The 19362-nt window shown below is 41.3% G+C and overlaps 1 protein-coding gene across 1 annotated transcript; it reads left to right on the forward strand.

The window, feature by feature from the left end:
- Positions 1-20: 20 nt before the first annotated feature.
- Positions 21-1395, forward strand: LOC124048907 (14 kDa phosphohistidine phosphatase-like). The gene is made up of 3 exons (XM_046370078.1): positions 21-328; positions 675-802; positions 1005-1395. Exons 1-3 carry the CDS (start codon positions 163-165, stop codon positions 1095-1097), a joined length of 387 nt encoding a protein of 128 aa, XP_046226034.1. The 5' UTR covers positions 21-162; the 3' UTR covers positions 1098-1395.
- The last annotated feature ends 17967 nt before the right edge of the window (positions 1396-19362 follow it).

Below are 19362 nucleotides of genomic sequence, written 5' to 3' on the forward strand. Positions count from 1 at the left end.
CCATCCCCCTTTTTATTTCCGGAAGTGTGATACAGACCATTTACCATAACTGTCCACATTGATCATCGCAGAAAGAATTATCTACTATTTCAAATTGAAGCATTATCAGCTGTGCGAGATAGAACTCTACGTTCCATTTCGTGAAAGTATTTTCGTGAAAAAATGTGTACTCAAACGAAGGCTGCTGCTCTCATTGCGAACATTCCAGAGGCAGAAATCGACCCGACTGGTGTGTTCAAATACGTTCTCATTCGAGTACACAGTAAAGAAGACGGCGACGACTCGAGCGTAGATATTGTACGTGGATATGCCTGGGCCGAATATCATGGTAAGAGTCCAATATTGTCATGTTTTTGTATTTCAGAGTTGGCTAGCTAGCTAACTGCTGTATGATTCATGTACATGTTACTGTCCAATTCTACATAGCCTAGTAGCTACTCATACTGTACTGATTCCTACGAGCCAGTAGGTGGGGCCTTTGTCACTGAAAAATGCCAGAGCAGTCGGTCAGTATTGGTTTGGCCTCCACTGTACAGCAAAATAATTACACCATGTGACTAGTTTTCTATGCACGTCACAGTGCTTTTGAAATATGTTGTATTTTGAGAGTATTTTCAAGAGCCTTGTTCTTAAACTTTGAGTACAGTACCAATCTTGTGTTTTTGTCACTGCAGCTGATATCTATGACAAGGTAGCAGAGGAGCTTGAGAAAGGAGGGCACCTAGATTGTGAATGTATTGGAGGAGGAAGGATTAAGCATGACTGCCAGTCAAAGAAGATCCACGTCTATGGCTACTCCATGGTAAGAGAATGCAAAATAATGTTATTTCAGTGGAACTCATGTACACCCATTGATTGGGTCTTCTAGTACATTTGTGACCATAACAATTCATCCAACATTTTGATACAATTTCTAATATTGTAAGACTGATATTGCATCTCTTAAGTTTAGTTATTTACTAGCAGCCAAGTTATCATCTCAATTCCCTTCTTGTTCTTTGCAGGGCTTCGGAAAAGCAAATCACGCTGTTTCCACAGAGAAACTGAAGGTGCGCTACCCTAAATACGAGATCACCTGGGCTGATGAGGGATATTGACCTACACTGGACCCGTCTTGGTTCAGGCCTATCTCCTTTCTGTGTCAATAAGTGTGGGCCAATAGTACACAGCAGAACCTCAGTGGCATCGCATTATGTGAGATCTGAAGACAAACCTGTCAGTACAAAGCTGAAACTGGGACTAAGACTGACACAGTAGTTGCTGACTAATATAGCCAGAACAACAGTGCTTGATTTTCTATTTTGTTTCAGTGAAACAATAGATGGAAAACATATTACTTAACAGAAGTCGTTTTATGTTTAAACATAAAATGAATAAATGCTTGCGTTGATTTAATAAATGGTAATGTATGCTTTATTAACATGAAGTCATGAAGCTAAGGACATTTACATCATACAATACCGGTACCTGAACAGGATAAAGTATGAAATTCCATCTCCGGTCATGGAATCATAAAACTATTATCATGTTGAGCAATGTCTGTTTCAAAACACAGGGGAAGTAACGCACTCCATCTTTCAAAATAATTTCCTCTGGTTTCAGAACAGAAAAACTCCTCAGTCATTACTTTTGTCTACTTTATCGCACTGTGCGTCTGTCTAAATAAAGTTCATGTTGTTTTGTCAGCCAGTTAACTTTAAACTGCTGATCAACCGCTACGTGGGTAATGTGGGTATCAAATAAGGTCAGGTGAACTCGGTGATCTGAAATGCATTAACCTCCGATGTTGCCATACAGCTACCATGCAGCTGTGCCAAACAATGTCACACTACCACATAGGAGGCCAACTGATTATGATTTAACGCCAATACCGATTGTTGGAGGACCAAAAAAGGCCAATGCTGATTAATCGGCCAATTTTTGTGTACGTGTGTATATATATATTTGTAATGAATGACAATACTGAATGAACAATGAACACTTATTTTAATATAATACATAAAATCCATTTAGACTCAAATAAAAAATGAAACATGTTCAATTTGGTTTAAATAATGCAAAAACAGTGTTGGTGTCACAATTATGAGTGAAGAGGTGTGGAGTCAGGCGCAGAGAGCAAAGATGTGGGAAAAACAACACTCTTTAATGTCCCGAAACACAACATGTACAAAGTGAAAACACAAATGAACAGAAATATAACCGGACAGCGTGTAACCCAAAATACAACAAAATACACTCAACCAACAAAACAGACGAACAAGCCCGCACGAAACAGAAGCGGGCTAAACAGACTATATATACCCTATCCTAACAACCAAACTAGAAACAGGTGCTACCAATTAGACAAAACTAAACGAACACAGAACAACGGATCGGCGATAGCTAGTAGACCGGTGACGACGACCGCCGAGCGCCACCCGAACAAGAAGGGGAGTCACCTTCGGTAATATTCGTGACAGTTGGATAAGAAAGTAAAAGTGCAATATGTTCCATGTAAAAAAGCTAACGTTTAAGTTCCTTGCTCAGAACATGAGAACATATGAAAGCTGGTGGTTCCTTTTAACATGACTCTTCAATATTCCCAGTTAAGAAGATTTAGGTTGTAGTTATTATAGGAATTATAGGACTATTTCTCTCTATACCATTTGTATTTCATATACCTTTGACTATTGGATGTTCTTATAGGCACTTTAGTATTGCCAGCCTAATCTCGGGAGTTGATAGGCTTGAAGTCATAAACAGCGCAGTGCATCCCAGCATTGCGAAGAGCTGCTGTTTGAATGAATGCTTAATTGCTGCTGCCTACCACCGCTCAGTCAGACTGCTCTATCAAATATCAAATCATATACTTAATTATAATATAATAAACACACCGAAATACGCGCCTTTGGTCATTAATATGGTAAAATCCGAAAACTCTAATTTCGAAAACAAAATGTTAATTGTTTCAGTGAAATACGGAACCGTTCCTTATTTTATCGAACGGGTGGCAACCCTGTCTAAATATTATGTTTACATTGCACAACCTTCAATGTTATGCCATCATTTTGTAAAATTCTGGCAAATTAATGACGGTCTTTGTTAGGAATAAATGGCCTTTCAACAGTTCGCAACGAGCCAGGCGGCCCAAACTGCATATACCCTGACTCTGCTTGCACTGAACGCAAGAGAAGTGACACAATTTCCCTAGTTAATATTGCATACTAACATTAATTTATTTTAACTACATATGCAGGTTTAAAAATATATACTTGTGTATTGATTTTAAGAAAGGCATTGATGTTTATGGTTAGGTACATTATTGCAACGAACTAGCTTTTTTCACAAATGCGCTTTTCTTAAATCAAGTTGAAGTAGGCTGTGATTCGATGATAAATTAAAAGGCACCGCATTGATTATATACCATGCAGAACAAGCTAGCTAACCTAGTAATATCATCAACCATGTGTAGTTAACTAGTGATTATGTGAAGATTGATTGTTTTTTATAAGATAAGTTTAATGCTAGCTAGCAACTTACCTTGGCTCCTTGCAGCCAGTGTCCTTTTGATGCTGCACTTGCGTAACAGGTGATCAGCCTGCCACTCAGTCTCTTCATGGATTGCAATCTAATCGGTGTCCAAAAGGCTGATTACTGATTGTTATGAAAACTTGAAATCGGCCATGATTAATCGGTCAACTTCTAGTATGTGTATATAAAAAATATACAAAATATGGCAAGTCTACACTCAATCAAGGACCTAAAATATACACCCTTAATAAAGATGAGCAAAAATGACAGTGTAAAATAAATAATTAAAATACTGAGGTATTGTATGCTAAAAAAAAAGTAGGAAAATGCTTACATTTTATACTAATACAATTGCTCAGAGAAATAAATGTTTAACAAATCCTATATTTTTTTCTCAAAATGATAGGCATTAAAATTATTGACACTAGAGGTCTTCTGGGATCCACCTGTACCCAGATACCCAAGACCTGATCCGGGACCTGAGTGGATCCGGATCCAAAGTTCTAAGGGCGCTTTCACATTCTTTTTTACCCTTTATTTAACTAGGCAAGTCAGTTAAGAACAAATTCTTATTTTCAATGACGGGTTAACTGCCTGTTCAGGTGCTGAACGACAGATTTGTACCTTGTCAGCTGGGGGGTTTGAACTTGCAACCTTCCGGTTACTAGTCCAACGCTCTAACCACTAGGCTACCCAGCATGTGAGAAATACAAATTGACCCTGGCTGAAACTAATCTTGGACATGCGTGAGTGGGTAATGGGTCCAAGACCAGAGTACCAGGTATTGTGATGCGGCAGTCCGAGTCACGTAGAACTTTTTTGCCCGTTGTAAACAAGCTAGCTTGCTAATGTCATGTAGGAAACTTAAACCAGGGTATCGAATTTCATATGTGAAAACACCCTAAATAATTTAATGGGTCTGATATGATTTGCACGGGTCTCTGGTATGTGTCATTTTAACTGACTTGTCCAGAAGGACCCGTGCAGATACAAACACAACTGCCGCAGTAGAGCGAGAGAGAGGCATTTGTATAATTTATGCTGGTGCTCTTGCTTTTCACGAGAGTGGCGCATTTAGCTTGTTGTTGTTGGCCAGTCATAAGTAATCAAAGCGGCAATCAGAACTCCATGTTCATGTCATCTGACCAAAGCACCGGTTCCAATCCTAGTGCCAATGCCATTTAGCAAACTCCATACATTTACATTTACAATGTTGACAAGATAAGCTCATGCGTAGGAACACGTCAGGTTGGTTCATGGTAGTGACTAAAGTGAAGGCAGACTCTCCCAGCAATGCTGTAATAGTGTCTCCCATGATGAAACAGTCCTCTCCATCCTGCCGAATGCATCTCAAATATGTCCTCTGGGACCCAGGTATCAAATCATACAGTACATTGAATCAATAAAAAATGCTTGGTTTTCTGATCTTACTGCCCTTGTCTGACTACCTTATACAAACAGCAGTTTTTACTGTCAAGGGTTAGCAAATGTGCCACACTGTGCCCCTCCCCCAGTACAATATAACGTCAAATAACAAAGGTTAGATTTATCATTACGCTTCACAGGGCTGCAGCTTGCCCCACTGTAGGCCTCTGTGCATAGGGAGGGCACTCATCAGGTGGTGTTGGCATCCTGAGAGCATCAGCGTGCGTGGCTGGAGGCCACCTCTTATCTGTATCCATTCATCATTATCAATAGCTTCTACCAGGTCTTCCTCACATTTTTTGTGTCTTTGGGAAAAGCCTCTATCAACCCTTGATACAGTTTGGAAATCAACTTTGGAGGTTTGTCAGACTACCTTAAAATAGCATCTGGCTTGTCCAGTCCTGCACAGAGAGGGGAATAAAGTGTTGTACCTGCAAAAATTCCCTGCCTGCCTGATCCTGCTGAGACTTCTGCTGAGACACCATCTCATCCTCCTAAGATGGGGCATGACAAAGAATTACCTTGGTTTACATTTATACATTATATTATTGATAGGAATTTTATGAATAATGACTAAACAATATCTACATTTAAATAGAACTATAACTAATTAAACTCAACCCTGTTTTATTATACCTGATTAATAAAGTTAGTTCATATGGAAGGGATTATGTAGCATGAACAAGGAGTAATTAAACATAATAAACAGGGGTTCCAACTCGGTTGGGGAGGAATGGGTTGTGGGTTTTAAGTAAGCAAAAAGGATCATTAACCTATATTTGAACCGACTCAACTATAACTCAGCGAGAGCCTCTCCAGGTTTTCCGTATCTGGAACTGTCTGCTAAAGTGGTAATAAATGATGGTGAAGCTTCAGGAGTTAATCCAGTTATACTGTGTGTCATGTGTGTGCCCTGGTGAGCTGGAATTCACTTTTGAACCTGCTTTGTCTTGGTCAAGAGGAGGAGATTCATTCTATAATCAATGTCATATTTTGTATATAAACTTGTTTCCGAGAATAAAAACTATTATCTAATTTTGATAAGACTGGTCTCTGTCTATTTTATGCAAATAAGAATCTTACAAATAGATTTTAATTAATGAACACATATAGGAATTATGAAATTCCGTTGACAATTATCCAAGAATAGAATCAATGGTTCAATAATTCAAACAACCATTATTCCCAGATCCCAGACTGTAGCTTTATACTTAAGATTCTGAACTTTATATCAATATCTGATATTGTTAATATGCTGCAAAATTCACCTGAGCTGGTCTTCCCTGGCTGTCTGACCCTACTGGGATCCCTGTCACCATATGATCCTGCTAAGACATGATGAGCATAGTGTTGTGTACTGACTGTGTACAAGAGTGCAGAACCTGCAGGTTCCGACACAGATCATTGCAGCAGGGCTGGCATTTTTCATTCTGCGGGCGGTCAGACAGAGGACTTTGGGAAGAAAATATTTTTGTTGTCCCACAGACTATTTAGAAACGGTCTTCTTCCTGCTTTAGATGCGTTAGCCGACCTATTGTATTAAAATAACATGTTTTTTTGCATTATTCACATACAGAATTTGCTGCTTCAACTTCTGTAGACTACTTCTCCTAGCTGGGCGTGAGATATCAAGTGCTCCTAGTATGTGTGGTCTCATTGAAATAGAGTAGGCTACCAACACGAGCGGGGAATCAAAGCATCAAATCAAATTGTATTTGTCACATGCACCGAATACAACAGGTGTAGAACTTACAGAGAAATGCTTTCTTACTGTACAAGCCCTTAATCAACAATTCAGTTCAAGAAATAGTCATGAAAATATTTACTAAATAAACTAAAGTAAAAAAGTGTATACATATATATATATATATATATATAAAGTAACACAAAACATTTACATAACAATAGGAGGTTATATACAGGCGGTACTGTAACAAGTAATATCTGTGACTTTCATGAAGACTGTGCAGATAAAGATGACGAGGCCAAGTGTGGTGAGTACTCTGGATTTATGACATACACTGAGTGTACAAAGCATTAGGAACACCTTACTAATATTGAGTTGCATCTCCATCTTCTGCCCTCAGAACAACCTCAGTTCGTTGAGGCATGGTCTTTACAAGGTGTCAAAAGCGTTCCACAGGGATGCTGGCCCATGTTTACTCCAGTGCTTCTTCCTAAAGTGTTCAAGTTGGCTCCATGTCCCTCTGAATGGCACAAATGCACAATCCATGTCTCAATTGTCTCAAGGCTTAAAAATCCAGTCTCCTCCCCTTCATCTACACCACGTGTCAAACTCATTCCTCGGAGGGCTGAGTGTTTGCGGGTTTTTGCTCCTCCCTTGTACTTAATTGATATATTAAGGTTACTGATTAGTAAGGAACTCCCAGAAAGTGAAAGTGCAACTTTCACTTTCTGAAATTGCGTTTTTGTCTCCCCCCAGTTTTATCGTTGGAATGTGATATAAAACGAGGCAACAGTTTGCTTTGCTTTAGGACCATGCGTACACATCTGAGTGGACGGGTAGGCTGTTTGGAGTGTTTATCCTTCCGATCAGTTATACGTGGATATGTAGCATCTCCACCATGTAATTGCCCGTCAATCTCCGGGGATTTAACCGTTTTTACGGTCATTTTGTTAATGGTGAATGCTTACTAGTAACTGGAATTTCATAAATGTGTCAAGCGCAGCGTCTGGTACACACCACAGACCAGCAAATATTTTTTACATCATCAACATAGGAATCACTACAAAACTTATTGTATGACATCTCATACACTATATTAGGCCCAGCCTTTGGAACATTGGTTTTCCTAGATATGTCTACTAAACTCAGCAAAAAAAGAAGCGTCCCTTTTTCAGGACCCTGTCTTTCAAATATAATTTGTAAAAATCCAAATAACTTCACAGATCTTCATTGTAAAGGGTTTAAACACAGTGTCCCATGCTTGCTCAATGAACCATAAACAATTAATGAACATGCACCTGTGGAACGGTCGTTAAGACACTAACAGCTTACAGACGGTAAGTAATTAAGGTCACAGTTATGAAAACATAGGACACTAAAGAGGCCTTTCTACGGACTCTGAAAAACACAAAAAAAAGATGCCACGGGTCCCTGCACATCTGCGTGAACGTGCCTTAGGCATGCTGCAAAGAGACATGAGGACTGCAGATGTCCGTACTGTGAGACAACACAAGGGATATTGCAGCTTCCATCATCATGGTAGTGCTGCTGCTGGCCTCTCTGGGAGCCTTGCTGTACTACTACCTGCACATCCAGGACAAAACAAAGGCAATGACAGGCTGGGCTGTGGACCGAGGTTTCGGTAACGACACATGACCTACGCCTCACAGTGAGTATTATGATTCCACTATTTCTTGGTTGTTTCTGGGAGGTTTTCATCGCTTTCAAGAACAGTTCAAGAGACGTTCAGGAAGGTGATTCTAATATTTGTAGTTTTCTTATCATTCTCCTTTTGTCAATTTTCATCAGAGCGACCGTGCTTCCAGTACCGGTACAACCAATAGCGTAGACTACGTCCCTGTAAGTACACTCTGAATTAATGAACTTCTATTCACGTATTTATTCTAAGCTATGCTGCTCTGTGAATAACCTATGAATATCTGCCTTTGTGTGTCTGCAGGACTCCACAGAATTAGTGAGGGAGGAGATGGTGTTGAAGGGGAGAGTCTGCAGCCTAGTGGTGGCTTTGTGAAATTTAGGCGATTTCACAGCAGAAGAACTGCTTGTATTGTCTTGCACCTGACACACACCTCGATATCAGGATAGCATTGACTTCCTAACTGTGAGTGAAGTGTCTATAACATCCACTGAACACGTTCACAAACCCCACACACACATACACTCATCCATGTACCATTGCAATCAATGGAGCAGCTGCAGATTCGACTGACTGAGTCCTGAAGTCTGGGACTTCTCCAGGTGGACAGTTCGGATAATTGGAGGTCAAAGGAGCAAGAGGTGAGATGACTCACTGTATGCATTTCTAACTGCCAAAGCAGGAAATTGCCCCTTCTCTCTTCAGAGACAAGACACTGCTCTGTTGTGGTAAACCTACTAATAGATTTAGGGTGTAGAAGAAATGGAGAATGTGTCTGACGTCGAATCTTATCAGTTAGCTACAGTGCTAAATTAAATGTATAGGTTATTGATATGAGAGCTATGCTGTATAGCTGTTTGTCATAGAGTGCGTCTGGTCAAACTTCAAGCAAGAGAGAAGGGAGACAGGGAGAGGGGTTGCATGCCCTATATTAGAATGTGATAGGTTCCTTGTTAAAATTGCCTTCCAAATAGAGTACAAATGTTCTGGGGCAAATAGAAGAAGATTATAAGAGGAAAATTAAGAGCATGTATTATCAAGCAAAATGTTATTGAAATTGTACCAAATCGTATGTTTTGAGATGATGACTATTATTCATTAAAACAGTAAATGTCATGCACCACATTGCTTCAGTTTAGTTTTACAATAAATATAAACTAATTTGCTTATGACACATTGTGACAAGTGACATCAATGGTGCATATTCATATTAAACTGTCAGACCAATTTGTAGGCTAATTATAAGTCTAATATATCATAATTTAAGCATCCTGTTATTTATCTTGGCTCCCTGGTCAAATCAAATCAAATCCAATTTTATTTGTCACATACACATGGTTAGCAGATGTTAATGCGAGTGTAGAGAAATGCTTGTGCTTCTAATTCCGACAATGCAGTAATAACCATCAAGTAATCTAACTAACAATTCCAAAACTACTGTCTTATAAACACAAGTGTATGGGGATAAAGAATATGTACATAAAGATATATGAATGAATGATGGTACAGAGCGGCATAGGCAAGATACAGTAGATGGTATCGAGTGCAGTATATACATATGAGATGAGTATGTAAACAAAGTGGCATAGTTAAAGTGGCTAGTGATACATGTATTACATAAAGATGCAGTAGATGATATAGAGTACAGTATATACGTATACATATGAGATGAATAATGTAGGGTATGTAAACATTATATTAGGTAGCATGGTTTAAAGTGGCTAGTGATATAATTTACATCATTTCCCATCAATTCCCATTATTAAAGTGGCTGGAGTTGAGTCAGTGTGTTGGCAGCAGCCACTCAATGTTAGTGGTGGCTGTTTAGCAAGACATCCTGGTCCGTGACGGGGCTGGTTTTCTTTTTGTAATCCGTGATTGACTGTAGACCCTGCCACATACCTCTTGTGTCTGAGCCGTTGAATTGAGATTCTACTTGTCTCTTGTCTCTATACTGACGCTTAGCTTGTTTGATTGCCTTGCGGAGGGAATAGCTACACTGTTTGTATTTGGTCATGTTTCTGGTCACCTTGCCCTGATTAAAAGCAGTGGTTTGCGCTTTCAGTTTCACGCGAATGCTGCCATCAATCCACGGTTTCTGGTTTGGGAATGTTTTAATCGTTGCTATGGGAATGACATCTTCAACGGCACGTTCTAATGAACTCGCTCACCGAATCAGCGTATTCATCAATGTTGTTGTCTGACGCAATATGAAACATATCCCAGTCCACGTGATGGAAGCAGTCTTGGAGTGTGGAATCAGATTGGTCGGACCAGCGTTGGACAGACCTCAGCTTGGGAGCTTCTTGTTTTAGTTTCTGTCTGTAGGCAGGGATCAACAAAATGGAGTCGTGGTCAGCTTTTCCAAAAGGAGGGCGGGGCAGGGCCTTATATGCGTAGCGGAAGTTAGAATAGCAATGATCCAAGGTTTTGCCAGCCCTGGTTGCGCAATCGATATGCTGATACAATTTAGGGAGTCTTGTTTTCAGATTAGCCTTGTTAAAATCCCCAGCTACAATGAATGCAGCCTCAGGATGTGTGGATTCCAGTTTGCAAAGAGTCAAATAAAGTTTGTTCAGAGCCATCTATGTGTCTGCTTGGGGAGGAATATATATGGCTGTGATTATAATCGAAGAGAATTCCCTTGGTAGATAATGCGGTCAACATTTGATTGTGAGGAATTCTAAATCAGGTGAACAGAAGGACTCGAGTTCCTGTATATTGTTGTGGCCACACCACGTCTCGTTCTGTCGCCGCGATGCGTGGAGAAACCAGCTGGTTGCACCGACTCGGTGTAGAGTACAGGTGGTGGTGGTGTTGCCCTGGTCAAATGAGAAATTCACTTGGGAAAAAAGATGAACAAGGGAATGACGATATCGCCCCTAGCAACCCTTACGTCTCCACGGCAACATCCTCCCCTGTCCTCTTCTCTTCCGTGGCATCAATCACACAACCTGTTTTCGATCAGACTACCAACTCCTACAAAAATGGTTGGGTTACACACTGTATTGACAGGTGTAGTGGCATAAATTCGGCTGCAGCCTAGCCATAGTCTATAGTTAGAGCAGACTATTGCACGGGCGGTTAGGCTACCTAATGACAGCGCACACATCCATATAGGCGGGTGGTTGTAAGGCGCAAATTAGGAGGGAGCTGGCCTTGAATGAAACTCGGATGCAGTTCCATAAAAAACAATTATTTAATTGCTCTTGAAAATAAACAGAATATTCCACGCGCTTACAACGATCCTGGCTCCCGCTGCTCTGACAACCTCCATTCCAGGCTCGTGCCATCCGCCCTCTTCCAATACCTTAACAAATGTGGTGCACGATAAGCTTTTTTTCACCTGCACCCCAGCCGCAATTGCTAAGAATCCACACGCAACCGCCCTGATATTATACACGACCCAACGTGCATAGAACTATTAGCTTTTATGATGCGTTTTTGATAAAGACAGCACCTCTACATGTGGTATATAACGGTGAGCATTGCAATCTCTTAAGATGCAGATATAAATAAATCATACTTCTCCGCTCCTGTTCCCAAGCCCAAATTATGCCTACATTTGGTGTATAATTTTACTGCAATAAATGCTTAATTCTGCAGAAGTTAAGGCTATGTGATAGGTTATAGATCTACAGTTAGTGTCCAGATTTCAGTTACAGTGCAATTAGTGCAATCAATCACAGTAGTCAAATCAAATCAAATGTATTTATATAGCCCTTCGTACATCAGCTGATATCTCAAAGTGCTGTACAGAAACCCAGCCTAAAACCCCAAACAGCAAGCAATGCAGGTGTAGAAGCACGGTGGCTAGGAAAAACTCCCTAGAAAGGCCAAAACATAGGAAGTAACCTAGAGAGGAACCAGGCTACGTGGGGTGGCCAGTCCTCTTCTGGCTGTGCTGGGTGGAGATTATAACAGAACATGGCCAAGATGTTCAAATGTTCATAAATGACCAGCATGGTCGAATAATAATAAGGCAGAACAGTTGAAACTGGAGCAGCAGCACGGCCAGGTGGACTGGGGACAGCAAGGAGTCATGTCAGGTAGTCCTGGGGCATGGTCCTAGGGCTCAGGTCCTCCGAGAGAGAGAGAAAGAAAGAGAGAAGGAGAGAATTAGAGAGAGCATACTTAGATTCACACAGGACACCGAATAGGACAGGAGAAGTACTCCAGATATAACAAACTGACCCTAGCCCCCCGACACATAAACTACTGCAGCATAAATACTGGAGGCTGAGACAGGAGGGGTCAGGAGACACTGTGGCCCCATCCGAGGATACCCCCGGACAGGGCCATACAGGAAGGATATAACCCCACCCACTGTGCCAAAGCACAGCCCCCACACCACTAGAGGGATATCTTCAGTAGTGAGAGATGTGTCATAATGATTAAGTTAATTAGAATAAATTGGGTGAAACTGTTAAAAAAAACAATAGTTTATGTCATATTAAATCAATTAGGCTATTGTTATCATATAGAAATGATTGTACTGTTGTACATAATATTAGCATCAACATACATTATTGTTGAATTCAATTTCACATATTTAATTGTTTCGTGTTTCATTTCATATTTGTTACATGTAATCTTTTGGTTGAACCTTAATGCATAATAAGCATCATCAACATGGGGAACATATTAGGTGTACGCTAATAAGCTGTATAAAGAATATATCAATTTATAAGACGTAGGTTTTCTGCTAATTACCCTGCAGGTTTATTTTCTTGTTCTTTCCCCTGAAGAGTGTAAGAGTATCGTGGCTTTCTAATACGTTGAGACATGAACTGGAGTTCCTTAACGGAATTACTCCATCATATGGTGCTGTTTTTACTGCTTGGATATTAAACCGGCTAGGTAGTATTGCATTTCGCGTAAAACAAATCAATCAAATCCATTACCTGGTTGCTGTTTTTATGTCTGCCTGCTTTTCCCACAGGGGTCTTCTCCAATTTTTGCAGAGGTACTGGGTAATTTATCCCTCACCGGGTTCCTATTTCTCCAAGCGGATCATGGCATAAGCTCTCCCAGGGTGTCGAACCCTTGCTTCATGGCCTTGTTTGTTTGGCTGACCTAATGGCTTCCCTTTGTGTGATGGTGACTTCCCCCCCTGGGGATGCGCATACTTCGTGTATGCACTGTCTGGGTTTGAGCCACATGGAGAGGGCGGTGGATCGCCCTACTGGATGCCTGTTTTGTCTGGTGTTCTCAGAACACCTGCACCTGGTGCGATTGGAGGCCATGCGCAAGTGTGTCAGCCAGGCTTGGGCTCAGGCTGGGGACGAGCTCCCTCCCTCACGAGTGGTGCACCAGTTCATCGCCCCCAGCGGCTTCGAGAGTCTATGAGGAGCCTACTCACTCGGGTAGCCACTGCACTGGGAATCAAACTGGTGGACAGTGATGACTCTCCATCTGTCCCCATCTCTGCTGAGTTCCGTGAGGCCTTGCAGGAGAGCTGGGTCTCTGCCAGGGGGCGCTTCCGACCCAGCAGAGACTGGAACATGGAGTTATGTTGCGGGCGCAGAGTCACTCGGCCTCCGGGAGTACCCGACCATGGACACCATGATAGCTGACATGGTCCTCCCAGACTGGGAGATTATAGGGCGGAACCCACGACTGAAGCCAGCATGCCCCCGAGACTTTTTGATGCCCACATGACATATGGTCCGTCTGCTCTCTTGGCCGCATGGCTACCACAGAATTCTGCAGCAATATGCCATCCCATCTGGTTTGTGCTTAGTGGGAATATCCTGCCTGGCCTCCACAATGACCCGACCTCAACCCAATTGAGATGGTTTGGGCCGCAGAGTGAAGTAAAAGCAGCCAACAAGTGCTCAGCATATGTGGGATACACAGTTGACGTCGGAAGTTTACATACACCTTAGCCAAATACATTTCAACTCAGTTTTTCACAATTCCTGATATTTAATCCTAGTAAAATGTTAGGATCATCACTTCATTTTAAGAATGTGAAATGTCAGAATAATAGTAGAGAGAATGGTTTATTTCAGCTTTTATTTCTTTCATCACATTCCCAGTGTCTCAGAAGTTTACATACACTCAATTAGTATTTGGTAGCATTGCCTTTAAATTGTTTAACTTGGGTCAAACATTTCGGGTAGCCTTCCACAAGCTTCCCACAAAAAGTTGGGTGAATTTTGGCCAATTCCTCATAACTGAGTCAGGTTTATAGGTCTCCTTGCTCGCACATGTTTTTTCATTTCTGCCCACAAATTTTCTATTGGATTGAGGACAGGGCTTTGTGATGGCCACTCCAATACATTGACTTTGTTGTCCTTAAGCCATTTTACTTTGGAAGTATGCTTGGGGTCATTGTCCATTTGGAAGTCCCATTTGCGACCAAGCTTTAAATTCCTGACTGATGTCTTGAGATGTTGCTTCAATGTATCCACATATTTTTCCTGCCTCATGATGCCATCTGTTTCGTGAAGTGCACCAGTCCCTCCTGCAGCAAAGCACCCCCACAACATGATGCTGCCACCCCCATGCTTCACGGTTGGGATGGTGTTCTTCGGCTTGCAAGCCTTCCCCTTTTTCCTCCAAACATAACGATGGTCATTATGGCCAAACATTTCATTTTTGTTTCATCAGACGAGAGGACATTTCTCCAAAAAGTACGATCTTTGTCCCCATGTGCAGTTGCAAACCGTAGTCTGGCTTTTTAATGGCGATTTTGGAGCAGTGGCTTCTTCCTTGCTGAGCGGCCTTTCAGGTTATGTCAATATAGGACTCGTTTTACTGTGGATATAGATAATTTTGTACCTGTTTCCTCCAGCATCTTCACAAGGTCCTTTGCTGTTGTTCTGTGATTGATTTGCACTTTTTGCACCAAAGTACGTTCATCTCTAGGAGACAGAACACGTCTCCTTCCTGAGCAGTGTGACGGCTGCGTGGTCCCATGGTGTTTATACATGCGTACTATTGTTTGCACAGATGAACGCGGTACCTTCAGGCATTTGGAAATTGCTCTCAAGGATGAACCAGACTTGTGGAGGTCTACAAAAACAATTCTGAGGTCTTGGCTGATTTATTTTGATTTTCCCTTGATGTCAAGCAAAGAGGCACTGAGTTTGAAGGTAGGCCTTGAAATACATCCACAGGTACACCTCCAATTGACTCAAATGATGTCAATTAGCCTATCAGAAACTTCTAAAGCATGACATAATTTTTTAAAATTTCCCAAGCTGTTTAAAGGCACAGTCAAATTAGTGTATGTACACTTCTGACCCACTGGAATTGTGATACAGTGAATTATAAATTAAATAATCTGTCTGTAAACAATTTTGGAAAAATTACTTGTGTCATGCACAAAGTAGATGTCCTAACCGACTTGCCAAAACTATAGTTTGTTAACAATACATTTGTGTAGTTGTTGAAAAACGAGTTTTAATGAATCCAACCTAAGTGTATGTAAACTTTCGACTTCAACTGTATTCCAGGTGAAGCTGGTTGAGAGAAAAGCATTCCAGGTGAAGCTGGTTGAGAGAATGCCAAGAGTGTGCAAAGATGTCATCAAGGCAAAGGGTGGCTACTTTGAAGAATCTAAGATCTAAAATCTATTTTGATTTGTTTAACGCTTTTGGTTAGTACATGATTATTGTGTTATGTGTTATTTCATAGTTTTGATGTCTTCACTATTATTCTAGAATGTAGAAAATAGTAAACATAAGGAAAAACCCTTGAATAAGTTGGTGTGTCCAAATTTGCCTGGTACTGTACCTTTCTGGATTTTTAAAGGTACTGTTGATCTTTATTCAATCTGTTCGCCACCCACCTGCCCTTCAGCCACACAATATTTAATGACCCTAAACCTATCCACCCAGCGGATATAACCACGGGGACTGCGGGTTATTAGTCAACCTGGGCATCACCACTGCACAGCAGCCCATTACCATTTGTTCTGATGGATTCCAATGTACTCAACTTCCTGCTGTATAATGATAGCTCATAAACTGTTGGGTTGGATGCAGTACCGGAGTCAAGCCACCAAGCCCCCCAAACGAGCCATGCCAATATGGAGAAAAAGGTAAGGGTTATGTGTCGCGTATTATGGGATGAATAACAAAAGTGTGGGTGTTTGTTATCCTAGGCCAAATGAATCAATGGTTGGCTAAAGCTATATAATTAACCTATTTAGTATATATTATATATAATACATTCAGATGTTAATACCTCCTCTCTACCTTTCAGATACCGAGTTTGCCCTAGCAGCTGGCAGATCAGCAGCCAGCCTTGCAGAACAAGACTGGAGGAGGGCTGCTGGGAAGAGTGGACGGATTGACAGGAAGGCCTGAGCTGAAGACTGCATCTGTTGAGCAGAACTTCAGACAATTCTCCAACCCCTAAGGGGATTGTTAGACTAAAAGACCTCTTCTTGAACTTGGAACTTTGACATGTTTGAAGAGCTTGTTCTGCTGTAGAATCTCTTTGCTGTGATTGAATAGCACATTGCCCATGGGGATTTGATCTGTGAGTACAGCAGTGGAGAACTGGCTGGGCTGGGCTGGCTGACTGGCTGCAACCTGGTCTTAGAGGGTGGAGTTGAGACCCAGGGCCTCTATCTTAATGATGAGCTCGGAGGGTACAATGGTGTTGAATGCTGAGCTATAGTCAATGAACAGCATTCTTACCTACTGCAGGTATTCCTCTTGTCCAGATGGGATAGGGCAGTGTGCAGTGTTATGGCGATGGCATCGTCTGTGGACATATTGAGGCGGCCTTCCTGGGTACAGGAACAATGGTGACCATCTTGAAGCATGTGGGGACTGCAAACTGGGATAGGGAGTGATTGAATATGTCCGTAAGCAAATCAGCCAGCTGGTCTACGCATGCTCTGAGAACGCGGCTAGGGATGCCGTCTGGTCCGGCAGCCTTACGAGGGTTAACACGTTTAAATGTCTTACTCACGTCGGCTACGGAGAACCCACAGTCCTTGGTGGCACTGTATTATCCTCAAAGCGGGCTAAGAAGGTGTTTAATTTGTCTGGAAGCAAGACGTCGGTGTCTGTGGCATGGCTGGTTTTCTTTTTGTAGTCCGTGATTGTCTGTAGACCCTGCCACATACGTCTCGTGTCTGAGCCGTTTGATTGCGACTCCACTTTGTCTCTATACTGACAATTTGCTTGTTTGGGATTGTATGTGTCGTGGTAATTTCCTGTATTACTAAGCATTGGGAGAGCAAACCACACACAAGTCAGAGTTATTTTATGAAGTCCATTTTTAATTATATGAGCTTCACCATAGCCCTGTGACTCTCAAATCAATTCAGTGTCTATAAATTAATTCTCTGAGAGTGCTTACAAAACAGTTCTTAGTATAATTTATAGCCAAGACACACCCATCTCAACTCACATGACGAAACACAGATCTTAGGAACATTACAAAGGAAGACATTAATTGAGAGGAGTATCCCATAGCCAGACAGCATTAGCTATAAATTATCGTTCAGTTTGCTCTCTTAGACAAGGTTCTACTTCTCGTTCTTGGTACTTCATATTACCAAACCATTACCTCATCCAATGGCATATATCAATTGTCAATTCTAGATACTCCCATCTCAAATACACCCCCTCCTGGACAAGATCAGAGAAGACAGTGAGCCTCTTAGGTCATATACTTAATCAAGATACCTCAGAGGGGACATACAATAGTTACAGACAAGAAAGACAAAGCCTCCATTCGGTCCTCCTCCCCTTCTGATATTTTTCATAGCATCACATGGTTTAACAGATATATTGACATATGAAGACAAGCCTGACCTCTCCCCTCTCTGGGCCCCTAGTGACTAAGCCCTTGGGAGAAGAGAGGAAAATGCAACTGCCAACAGTATTATCCAAAAGAAAACATCCTAATGACAAATATCTCACATAAGCATTATTATGTAAATAAAACATCTTATTTATCAATGTTACCTAACTAATTCGGATTCATCCCCAACATATGTTACAATCCTTGATGTCTCTCTGGAAAGCAACCCTTGCCCTAATTTTGTCTACCTTGTTATCTAGCTATTAATATACTCTGACGCTGTGGGTGCAGGGAGCGCCTCCGAAGTCTGACCTGAAGACCGCTCCGTCTACCTCTTCTCTAGCGGCGTGGTTTTGGGTCAGCCTCTGGAATCAGCTCAAATGTCCTGGGTACAGTCGTTCGGACAAAGGATCCACGTGGGAAAGTCGTATTCCTGGTCGTAGTGCTGGTAAGTTGATGCCACTCTGATATCTAATAGTTCTTCCCGGCTGTATGTAATAACACTTACGATTTTCTGGGCTAACAATGTAAGAAAAAAAAACATTAAAAATAAATAAATACTACAAAGTTTCCTAAGGACTAAAAGCGAGGCAGCCCTCTCTGTCGGCGACATTTTGTCACATATACTATGTTACGTCTAGTCAACAGTACAACATGAGGAAATGTCTGTGAAAGTGTGGAAAGGCTGAATATTACTTTATTTTCCACTGTTTGTGTATTTACGTATCTGTTCATCTGTTAGTCATATTTGATCATGTTATTTGGTGTTTGTATTCCAAATCAGATGTTTTTCCCCTTTAGTATCTGTTTTTCTGACCACACCTCAAAAATAATGCTATAGAGTCTTTCAGATGCATCCAGGAATTTTAAGTGTCCTTTTTGTTTATACACTTCATTATTTTGCACTGAGCACAGGTGGCAGCTGAGGGAAAACGGCTTATAATAATGGCCGGAACAGAGCAAATGGAATGTATTTGATACCATTCCACCTATTCCACTCCAGTCATTACCATGAGCCCGTTTTTACCCCCAAGCCAGTTTTTACCCCCAAGTTATAAAACTCCTGAACAGGTAAACAAATGGTTACCCAGACTATTTGCATTGTGTGCCATACCTACATGTACATACTACCCCAACAAGCCTGACTAACAGGTGTCTGTATATAGCTTTGCTACTCTTTTTTCAAATGTCTTTTTACTGTTGTTTTATTTCTTTACTTACCCACACACACACACACACACACACACACACACACACACACACACACACACACACACACACACACACACACACACACACACACACACACACA

The sequence above is a fragment of the Oncorhynchus gorbuscha genome, linkage group LG11 (assembly GCF_021184085.1).
Source record: "Oncorhynchus gorbuscha isolate QuinsamMale2020 ecotype Even-year linkage group LG11, OgorEven_v1.0, whole genome shotgun sequence".
Classification (NCBI taxonomy): domain Eukaryota; kingdom Metazoa; phylum Chordata; class Actinopteri; order Salmoniformes; family Salmonidae; genus Oncorhynchus; species Oncorhynchus gorbuscha.

Bases quoted from the DNA above. Each gene is read 5' to 3' on its own strand.
- LOC124048907 (XM_046370078.1), top strand. From the start codon at position 163: ATGTGTACTCAAACGAAGGCTGCTGCTCTCATTGCGAACATTCCAGAG. The intron at 329-674 runs GTAAGAGTCCAA...TTGTCACTGCAG, and splicing joins TGCCTGGGCCGAATATCATG to CTGATATCTATGACAAGGTA. The intron at 803-1,004 runs GTAAGAGAATGC...TGTTCTTTGCAG, and splicing joins ACGTCTATGGCTACTCCATG to GGCTTCGGAAAAGCAAATCA.